The sequence below is a fragment of the Centrocercus urophasianus genome, unplaced genomic scaffold, assembly GCF_019232065.1.
Source record: "Centrocercus urophasianus isolate 14NV4802_14NV808 unplaced genomic scaffold, USGS_Curo_1.0 seq_18, whole genome shotgun sequence".
NCBI lineage: Eukaryota > Metazoa > Chordata > Aves > Galliformes > Phasianidae > Centrocercus > Centrocercus urophasianus.
In genome coordinates this window covers 5,554,165-5,565,298 of record NW_024884733.1, presented here as the reverse complement: position 1 = coordinate 5,565,298, position 11,134 = coordinate 5,554,165, and the positions used below count along the sequence as shown (strand labels likewise).

At 44.0% G+C, this 11,134-nt stretch overlaps 1 protein-coding gene across 2 annotated transcripts; it reads right to left on the bottom strand.

The window, feature by feature from the left end:
* Positions 1 to 572: 572 nt before the first annotated feature.
* On the bottom strand, positions 573 to 9,362 carry GORAB (golgin, RAB6 interacting). Of its 2 annotated transcripts, XM_042820037.1 has the most exons (5): positions 9,286 to 9,362; positions 8,408 to 8,753; positions 6,229 to 6,330; positions 4,587 to 4,727; positions 573 to 2,302 (listed from the first exon to the last, which is right to left on the bottom strand). In XM_042820037.1, exons 1-5 carry the CDS (start codon positions 9,344 to 9,346, stop codon positions 1,831 to 1,833), a joined length of 1,122 nt encoding a protein of 373 aa, XP_042675971.1. In that variant the 5' UTR covers positions 9,347 to 9,362; the 3' UTR covers positions 573 to 1,830. The 2 variants fall into 2 exon arrangements, with proteins under 2 accessions (XP_042675971.1, XP_042675972.1); XM_042820038.1 differs by lacking the exon at positions 573 to 2,302 and having other exon boundaries at positions 4,583 to 4,727.
* Positions 9,363 to 11,134: the final 1,772 nt, after the last annotated feature.

Genomic DNA, 11,134 nt, shown 5'->3' with positions numbered 1-11,134 from the left:
AACAGTACAATTAAATTATTATTGCACTTACCAGTAACCAGCTTTGAAAACCATAATAAGGTTGCTACAAGCTGCTCTGCAATTGCAGACAGGGCAAAGGAAGTCTGTCACCATTTTTTTCCAAAATGCAATCAAATACTTGGTTGTTAGGCCAACTTTTTTTTTTCAGCGAAATATCAGAGAAAGAAGTCTATCAGCAACACAGCAGTGTTTCCTGTGCATCTCAAAGGTTGTTTTAGGCTTTCCCAACTTTAATCAGTCCTAATCATGAGAGTTTTCTCTAGAAATATTTATCCTCCTTTCCCCTGTGTATGGGAGGCACCAGTAGCGATTTTTCACTGCTGTCTCAGACCACAGACAGAAGACAAAACTCCTGCCAAGTTGTATCCTGCCATGTCTTTGCCCCATACATTTTCATACATTGGAACGGCCTTCTTCAAGGTTTTACTTTCACACAGAGGAAACTTGCCAAGGGACGTATCCGATTCTGTCATTTATCACCTCCTGTGGAAAAACAGTCTTGGATATGGGTATTAGTATCAAATATCAAAACTGAAAGCAAACACACCACGTAGAAGATGCACCGATTTATTAATAGAATAAAAATGAAATGTAGTGACATAGTTGTTTCCACTGTTAAAGCCATAGAGACAATTAGTGTCCCATTTATACACTTGATGGCATCACTCAGTAACTCATTCATAAACTCTGACACGTTCAGGTCAGGTATTACAGAAAACATTGGCACAGTGAAAGCAGCTTTCCTCTGTTACAAAGTGGATAGCTACAGCGTCCCCAAGGTTTGCAGCTGCATCAGTCTCTACTGGAGGCTTTCATATGTCCTCTGTTTTAATTCCTGAGACTTTCTCCACCTGGAAGAGTTTTCTAAAGCCTTTCAACAGCAACAGAGGGAAATAGCTCAACTTCTTGTGGGGTACAAACCCACTCTTCAGGCAACAGAATGCATTGATCATTACAGGAAAATGGGCTCCATTCCAATATGCTGTGGGAATTATTCATTGCAAGGTCCCTGCTGATTATTAGCATTTTGAGGCAACAGTGATAGAGGAAAATGTTTGTAATGGAATACTTTTAATCATAATTCTGTTTTCTTTGTTTCTACTTCTGCATCATACATTCTGCCATGTCTTAAATTGTCACCCATTATTTTTGTTAAATCATAGCAGCTGTGAGTTCATAGACAATTCATTATCAGCATGGAGCTTTGTGTGATATAGCACTATCTGAAAGAAATAGGAAGCAATACCTAGGAAATATTACAATTAACTTTGCAATTTCTCCCAATATACAATTATCCCTTAAATCAGGTACAGGAAACAGTATAAGCTATGAAGATAATTAAAACATAGTTTCACTGGATTAAAACCGTTGAAAACTTATCCCTTATGGATGCAAAGGAAGATAAAAATCATACTGCATCTGTCAGGGGACAGAATGTGTCTAGAAACAGAGTAAGTGGCAAAGCCTTCTGCTGTAGATATGCATCTCTTGCAAACTGTTTGGAACAGGTATCTGTGATACAGCTATGCAGAAAAGCCCTTGGAAAAAACCCTACTGTTTGCTTCCAAGTGTCATATGTGGAAGGTACAACAACCCATGAGGAGCTGGGCATTAGAATTTGAACCTAAAAGAACGGAATGATAAGGACAGATGGTGATCTCCAAAAGAGATCTTCCTCAAAAAGAATTTTAAAAAAAATCCTCTAAAATGAAGTGCATTTTACTGGCACCGCAGAAGCCCAGAGATAACATACAGCCCACAAGCCTGCAGAGAGTATCACATCCATAACCAGCTGGCTGAAAGTAGTAGTCATGTAGCAGAGCAAGCTGGGGAGTCTCCTGGAGTCACATTTACTGCCTGAGTCTGGTTGTCCATATCAGAGAGGGATTTGGTACCGGAGTTTTCAGACAGCACCAACTGTTCAGAGAGAGCAGGAGAAGCAGCAGCGTGGTTAGCATGCTCACTCTCCTTTGTTGTAACAGTGGGAGCTGAGTTTTCTTTAGCTGTCCCAGCACGATTGTGTGACTGGCTGGCTTGTCTCCCTGCTTCTGCCTCCTGCTGCTGCAGCATCCGCTCCACCTCTATCTCAAGTTCCAGATTTTCCTCATCTGCCTCCACTTCCAGCTGCTGCATTAACTCCTCCAGCTTCCTGGCCTTGCGGAGCTCGTTCTGCTGTATGATAGTGCACAGGTGCTCTGTAAGGTGCTCCTTGATCTCTGTCTTGTGTTGGAGGTCCAGCTTGGCTGCCACATACTCCGACTCAGCCTTATCGTACCGCTTCCTGCAAAATCAGCATCATTTCTCGTGGGTTAGATCTCAAAGCACTTTGCAATCTGCCACACGGACAGACACTTTAAGCATCCCTGAAATGCATTATGCCAGCTGTTTCATGATATGCTGCTACCCTAGTTTAAAGTGGGGGGGAGGAAACAAGTACAAATGCTTTAAGCCATCTTCTTTTGACACATTGGCCTCCATTGCTCCTACATTGCAAGAGTTAATTTGCTTGTCTGAAATACAGAGATTGAATTGCAAGCAAGCATTTTTACCGCCAGTTTTAAGAGATGCAACACTAGCAGGAGAAAGAAACCCTCAGAAGTTGTAATGTTTTCACACTTCAAATGAACAACTATCCAGCAAACTGCAACACCGTAAAGCAGTTTTGAGTTTTTCTAGTCCAACCGTCAGCACAACGGATACAGATGCTATGAGGGTGCTATACATACTTGCACTTGGATCTGATCGAGAGGCAGACTCTTCTGGCCACCCAGATACACATTCTGAAAGTCACGAACTCCACAGATCAACATAGCATCTGACATCAATAGTGATCACAACTTTTGTGTGGCAACAGATGTAGAATTTCATTGCAAGCATTCCCCCAGGACATACCTCCTGCCAATCTGTGTTTCCTGTCATGGCAAATATAGCCAAAAGGAAATATCCCAAATATTTATTGAGGTCGACGTATCCCGGATATGCAGCACTTTAATGGTTGGTGTCCATTTTAGTGATGCATCTTCAACTACATTCATTGAAACTGTATATTAATTCAGCTTAATTATTAGAGCAAGAAATGCAATCTTGCTCATCAGGAATGAGAACAAAACAAGAAAGTCAAGATTTTCCTGGGTCAGGTATCCAAAATGGAAGAGCCAACACTATGCTGGAAGCTTCTGCACGGTCAAACATTTGGGCCAAAATCACATATCTTCTCCACACCATAATTATTAAAATTCCATTCCACAGTGACTGTCAGATGCCATCAACCACGTGCTCAGAATTATTTAACACTGCACTTCTTGACCCAGTGAAAAAGATTGGGTTTTAGCCCAAAAATAGAAGCCAAGGACTGAAAAAATTGCTCTCAAAACCACCACTTAAAAGTAAATCAGCCTTGGCTCATAATGTACAAAAACTACAGCACTGTAATTATGTAACTCACGCTTCCAAATCTCTCCCTCACAAAAAGATTTTACTAAGTCCATCAAAATCACTGTTTCAGAATTTCATCTCCTTTGTCCAACCAATATCCCCTCTGTTACCCTCACTATAAACTGCTTTCCAAAAGCTGGAGCTGATTGTCACATTCTCTTTTGCTATTAAGCATTTCAAAGAGACATGTTATTAGAAGATTTGGATAAGGACATTTGTAAGAGTGTTCAGCAGTTTCAGAAAGCAGAGTTAAGCCAAAAATACAATGAAATGTTTCCCTCTCGAGGATAAGAAATTCAGCATCCATACACACTCAGCTACTGAAACTGCAGTTAACCTTAGATATTTCAAACCCAAATCCTTATTTTTTAAGCTACTACTGGTATTTTTTGAAGACTAATTACCACACCTATTAGCCTGTGGTCGACATACAGCAGAATTCTTAGGTGGAAATAGACATTTCACACATTGAATCCTGAACCAAAAACCTCAACTAAACATTTCCATTTTATTCAACGACTACATAAACATGCTGATGTTTATCTACTGATGTTGTGGTTCACCCACAGCTAAAAGGGTGTTCCGATTAATTTCTTGCACTTAAGGAACTCATCAGAACCAGAGTGATTAAAGGCACATTGTGAAGGAGGAAAGCTTACTTTTTCCTCCCATTTTTCATCCCAGTTCCAAAAACACTTCAGCAGAATTCTGTTTTAAGCTTAATTGGTCCCATAGATTCTAGCAGGACCTGACCTGTCATCAAAAGTCAAGTTTCCCTGAAAGGAAACTTAGGATTTTTGGAAAAGATCTCTTTTCCCTAAGAAGAAACAATAAAGCAGGGCTTAAGGACAACGGCACAGTTAAAGCAGTAAGTATGCCTCACAACAGCACGAAGCTGGAAGGCATAGTCTGCAGTCAGAAGACAAACTTCAGTTTCCAGATTTCAAGGGGAAAACGAGGAAACAGAAAGCACGCTTTTACCTCAAGGTTTCTAAGCAGACAGTCTGAGGGGCTTTACATACGCATTATTACAGCGACCTCACTCCATTACTGCTTCAGTGAGTAGAAACAATATTTGCTCCCTCTTCTCAGGAAAGGCTGTTCCCTCCTCCTCCCTGCCTGGCACTTACCGGGCATAGGAGTAGTCCAGGCTGGCTTGGTCAATGCGGTTGCGCAGGATGCCGATGTCAGCAGACACCATGTCATCTAAAGCTTGTAACTCCTTCTGAATCCTTTTTAGCTTCACTGTTTCAGCTTGAGTTCTTTTGGATCTGCAAAAAGGAAGATGTTTTCTTTTTCTTTGCGAGCCTCTTTTCTTGACATAATGGGCTTCATTACATTTGCAAAGCAACTACTGTCTTTATGAGCTACTCAGAAGGCTACTCCTTTATGGTTTCAGACTTCTGATCTTACTCAATATCCACAGGGATCTAAAATGTCTGCTATTAAAGGACTACATCAAAATTACGTAATGACTATACTGAAAGTACCTAAAATGGATTGTGTTCCTTCACTGAGGAAACCCACAAGTAGTTGCTGTATCTAAGCAGCTCTCAGCATAAGGAAACAGGAAAAGACCTGGAGGGTGAGTAAGAGGGGGAAGGGTATTCAGTCCTACAAATATCCCCTTTCAAAGAAGTCCAGCTAGAAGGGGCCAGAAAGCCACCTAACCTACGCTTGATTTCCCTGTTGTAAAACCATTCCCAAAAGTCCTGGCCAAATCCCAGTGAAGTCAATGGAAAGTTTTACCTCAAACACAAAGGACTGCAACCAACCCTTATGCAACCTTTTTCAGCTCAGCCTGTTCATTCCCTAGTTCTGAAAACTGAATGTTGCTAAGGACAGCAGGCTTCAATGGACTTCTCTCTCAGGCAAATAAGCAACTTGCAACAAGATTTTACACCAGGTCACTTTGCAACTGTCATTCTTCCTCAACAGCAAAACTGTGCTTTTCAGCCACTGCTTTACTCCAGAACATGGGTAGGAAGTGGCACCACCTCTCATTTGACCAGCTGATGCAGGTGAACAGAAGCAGACATCTTTCAGTGCTACTTAGAGCCTGAAGACCTTTAAATCTCAGCTGTAGCTCCTTGTCCACTATCTTCCATGTCTTCCTCCGTCTCCTTATGCCAGCCTGGTGGCACTGCCTCACGTGTGGTCAGTGACTCTGACCACAGTTACTTGTTACTTAGAAAAGGCAAAAAAAACCCAAAATCTTCAGAACGTCAAAGAGAATCTTCTGCATAGTACTGATATTAATTCATCTTTACTACTCAAGAGCTTCAATGGGCAGAACATGACACTTTGCTGGGAGAGGACTGTGAGCCAGAAAGCTGTGCATCACCTTCCCTGATTCAATACTATCAACTGCTCCAATATTCTTCCTCACAAACCTTGCCTGACTTGCAGTTTTACCTATCTTGCTGGACAACACTATTTTCAAGTCTGGTCACTGGAAAAACAAGAGCTAACAACTCTAAGAACACATGAATTTCTATGTATTTTAATCAGCCAAGTGTAAAAAACTTCTTAAAGCTTGATAGTTTTTCCTTTCAACACTTTTCACATATTAGTAAGTCAAACTCAAAATGCTTAATCACTCGTGGCAAGCATGTAATCACAGGGAACTGTCTGTCACAGCTGCTAATTTGTGGAGCAGTACGTGGAGAGCAAAGAGATGGGGAAAGAAGGAGATTTTAAAAGAAGATATGTAATTGGTTGCAGATTGAAAGGAACCTCTTTCTCAGCCCACACAGCAGCACAGGCCCTTACCTCTCAGCAATAGCTTTGGCCAGAAGTGCCTTCTTGCGTTTATTCTTCTCTTCTATCAGCCGTTGCTCTTGCTGGAGGATCTCCCACCGTGATTTTTCCTGCCTGCTCATTGACAAGAAGATCAAAATTGATAGCAAGTTCAATTCGCTCCCTGTCCTCCACACAACACCGATAATAAACATTATGTTTCCTGGAGCAAACTCCAAATAGGCTGAAGGAACAACAAACAGTTTTCTGCAAGAAGTCACTGAGACCAATAAACATTTTCAGATGCAATGTGCTGATCAGAACACAAATCGTCACATGCAAACACGCTGCTGGCTCCACGACTGCTGGAAGAAAGAGCCTTCAACACTTCCTCAGAGTTGGATAAGATTTTTCACGTAAAGGTTGCTTTACCACTGGGTCGAAGCAGTTCCAGTCTTCTTACTAGCTGCTATGAGTTATCTGTTCAGTTTGCCAATGCAGCCTCTTTTTTTGAAAGTGCTTTTTCTTATCAGACAGACAATCTGTCTGCTTTATAACAGAGCACTCAGACAATTAAACGGATGGAAAGAAGAGCTGATAAAAATTACAATGAAATTGATTAATGAGGAAAACAGGATTTTCCTTTTATCACTGTGGAAAGAGTTACATTGATTCCATTTCCTAGGCCACCACAACTACTGAGAGATATAACATCCCAGAGAACAGAAGACAAGGTTCTTGGTGAGAGGGGACAACCTGTGTGAACACAATTGGGTAGGATTAAGGGGAAACAAAACCTGCTTTGTTGCTTTTCCATCCTGCTTTTCCATCCTTCACGCCTTCTGAGAAGTCTCTGTTCCAAGGTCTTGCTCAGTTTAACAATGCCAAAGTAATTCAGCTATGTTTATTTTAAAAACCATTCCTGCACAAGAATATCTCTTCAGACTTCTCACCATTCTATTCCTAAGACCACATACCGAGAAAAATGTTGGACAAGATTTAAATTGGACTGCACAGGCTTGAATAACTTCAGCAGATTCGTGGGTGGTTGTGGCACCTAGATGTTATTTGCTCCCTACCTTCTCTGCTATGCTTCAACTACCTTCCACACACAGAAAATGTATTTTTCACCACCAGCGGGAAGGAGCTGAACAGTCAGTACACCCACTGAGCACAGGAATAATTGGGTTCTGCTCTGTCAAGTGCAGCTATTCTCATGAAGAGACTGCTCTCTGCAGCTGGGTGATCCCAGCCAGGTGACTGCACAGCCAGCAGCTGCTGCCCCTCATGATGTGTCTGTGAGAAACAGGACATCCTGCCACTGCTCTTGGAACTGGACAGAATCCTCTCCAATGGGAAGCACCTTTGGTCCCCTCTAAAATCCTACAGGCACTTTTATCCAGGCAAGAGAACCATATGCAGAACTGTGTGCACTCAAGAAGAAAAAACCTCACACTTGGATACAGGCAGGAAAAAAAGCACAAAGGAGGTAAAACCAAGTCATTTCATATTAAAAATGCCTGCCCTCTCTTACATTTAGACAACAGCTTCCTTCTATAGGCTACTGTATGTATTCTGGATGATGAACAAACTAACTGCCTCATGCAGACAGACTCCCAGCTGCATTCCATACTTTTTCCTTTCTCTCTCATTGGTATCGCTCTGATGCTTTGGGGAGAGACAGACACCCCAATATGGGCTGATAAAGAGTGAGAACTCGAATTGTGAAAGACAGAGAATTCTTTAAAATGGAAATTTTTATCTCCTTAACAGGAGATATTAATAAATCTACAGTAATATTGTAATTTCTGTAACTGTGTTCCCATTCACAATATATCTACTTTCAAAAGGTACAGCTACTTTCTGTTGTGGATGCTGGCTTGTCTATGCAACACGATCCAGATGAGATTAGGTCTTCACAAATCACTGAGGCAGACCTCCTCGATTCACAGTCCCACTGCTATAGGAAATTATTCAGGCAGTCATGGTGCTTTTCTGCATGGATTAAATGACATAATTTGGTACTGAATCAGGTCTAACCCAACTGACTAGAGATGAAAAGCAAAGGCTCAAAGCAGAGGAAGAAAACATTCTCTCTCAAACCTCCCTGTTAGATAAAGGAAAGTTCAACATTCAATTTCGCTTTACGGTAAAACAAAAGAATAAATCCATACAGAATAAAACCATCCCCCAATTTTACCAACTTACTAACAATTCCACTTTCTTTTTTTCCACTTTAGTGCTTGTCTTTGGAGTGAGGTTCCGGGCACTGTCACTACCATCACAAGGACCTGCTGGCCTCGCCTCCTTCTGCTGATCTTTGCTGTCATGTTGCCTTTGCTCTGCTAAAGGACGATGTGATGCTGGCACGGGCTGCTGAGGATTACAAGGTTTATGTTTTGGTGCAGACAGCAACTGCTCAGGAGGAACAGAGGCTGCTCCACCCTGCAGTCCCAGCTTCTGGCATTGCTGCTGGAGAGCTTTTTCTCGCTGCAGTTGCTTCCAATTCTTATTTGCAGGGTGGGGACGACGCGGCTGCTCCAGCGGTTCAGATAAATCTATCAATGGATGAGGGGGAGAAAGAGAATTAAAAGCAGGCCTTAAAAACAAACATGGACCGTAAACTGGCTACACTGGGGCAAAACCCACCTAAGGACAAGACACGTCTGGGTATCAAGGAAAAGCATCCTGAAGAAAATCTAGGAGCCTGGAAACGTTCTGTTGGTCTAGGAATCGGGGGTTTTAGGGGATGCGAGCATCCGAAAACGAGAGGAGGGAGGAAAAAGGGATTGGCAGTGGAGGACTAAAGGAAGAACTTCGGGGAGGAGCAGAGGCGAGTCCAGGGGAGAGCCAGATGTAGGGCCAAGGGAGGCCCGGTGGGCAGCTCGGGCTTTATAAAGTGAGGGATACTGAAAAACAAGGCGAAGACGGGCAGAGAGATGCACGAGCGGGCCGAAGGACAGGCAGGCGTAGGCACAAAAGATCGGGCTGAGGGCATGGCTAGGAGCGCGAGGGCCTGCTGGCTGCACCGCACCGCGCCCGGCACGCCGCTCCCCGGTGCCCGGCCTCGAGCTCGGCCGCACTCCGTACCTCGCTGCAGGCGCCGCAGCTCCTCCTGCGTGAAACCAGCCCAGCCCTCGGCACCGGCCATGGCGCTTCCTCCTTCCGCTCACGGGGCACTGCGCTACGCAAGCCCCGAGGCTGCCCCGCCGCCGCCGCGCCGCTCGAGCAGGCGAACGCTGCGGACAGGCCCGACCGGCAGCGTGCGGCTTCCATGGCGACGCGGCGGGGGCTTCGCGTTTCCATGGCGACGCGGTGGCACAAGATGGCGGCCTGAAGGGATGCGAGAAGCGGGCAGCGGAGGGCAGGGCCGGGGCCCCGTCTGCGGGGCTCCTTAATAAAGCAGCGTTAAAGCAGCAACGCCACGACACCCCGGCCATTTATAGATCGTAGTTAGGCAGTCTTAGTGAGGTATTTTTCTCTGCAGCATCTCAGAATTGTGTTTGTAGGGGCACAGAAAGCACATCCCTGGGCCCTGTGCAGGAAGGGAGGTGTGAGCCTGGGCACGTGTTCTCCACCAAATAATTGCCGAGACCCAACCTACACAAAGTAATAAAGAAATATGAGATTAAACGTGAGAAATGATTATTTCAATGCTAACCAAGTCACGCATCCCTTTCTGGGAGGGATGGGCTCCTGATGTAGCAACATTCTCTCTCTAGCCGTGACAGCATGCATGTTTTCCAGCCAGCCCAAACTCTAGCCGCTACTTGAAGCCTACCACAGGTCTTGCAGATGAATCTACCTGCCTTTGGGAGAACATCAGGTAGAACACACAAGCCTCAGGTTTAGCTAAAGCAGTCCAGTGGGCTGGAGGCTTAAATACATCATCAGCAATAAAAGGGGGATGTTTTTCAGTGCCTAACAACATCCCTTGTGGTTTCCAATCTGTGAGGGATTAGTCAAGCTCTGAAGAATTGCTGTCTCCTAGAACAAATTCATTATTTGATGGCCACGCATGAGTTTACAATTTATTGCGGCAGCACTTCTAACTGCTCCTGCATGACTAACACATCCCATAAATAGCAACCTTACTCAGAGGAGACGGAGTCCTGGACTGTCACTTGCAGGCAGGTTTCAAACATTTCTGCTGGGATTTGGCCTTTGGGGAGCAGACACATCACTATTTTTCACCAGCAGCTTGGTTGTGGGCCAGGGTGAAACAGAGACATGGCAGACATCCAGTGGAGAAGAAGCAGAGCACATTTATCTCCATTCTGTCATAGACATCATGGGGTCTGTTCATGGTCATCACCAACCAGGGCTTGAAGCTGCAGGATGGCCCCTCAGGCTGGATTACAGCTTGCTCTGGAAAACTTTACCAAGCACAGAAGAGATCGAATGAGAACCGTAATCTTGCCTTGACTCGCATGCTCTCAAAAGCCAGGAAGCCCAGATAGCAGAACCAGGTATCAACTGGAATTTTACGATGCATCAGTGTTGGCCAGCCTCGAAGGACACTTAATTCCCTCATAGATGCCTGTACTGGAGTCAGGAATCTAAATCTGTCTTGATACCTAAATCCCTGCCATGGACTGTGCTGAAACCACAGGTACCAACTGAACGAGCCTCATGAAGCACTAACTCCAGACCTCATTCCTGAACCTTAGTTCTTTCTTCTCTTCCAAGTTTCAGCGCCACAAACAAAAATGAAGCACCATATTCTCTTTATTGCAGCAGATATTCCAGGCATAAAACTCCCATGTGTTTTATAGAAAAAGTATAAAGACTTTTGAGTTGTTAACTACAATGCTATAGGCAAAGCAGCAATCAGCTTTAACAGTTTCCATCAGCCAAAGGTTTAATTACCAGCAGTTGGGCCAGCCTTCTCCAGGAACAATTATAACCTAGTGAAGTCATTTCACAGGGCATTTACCAG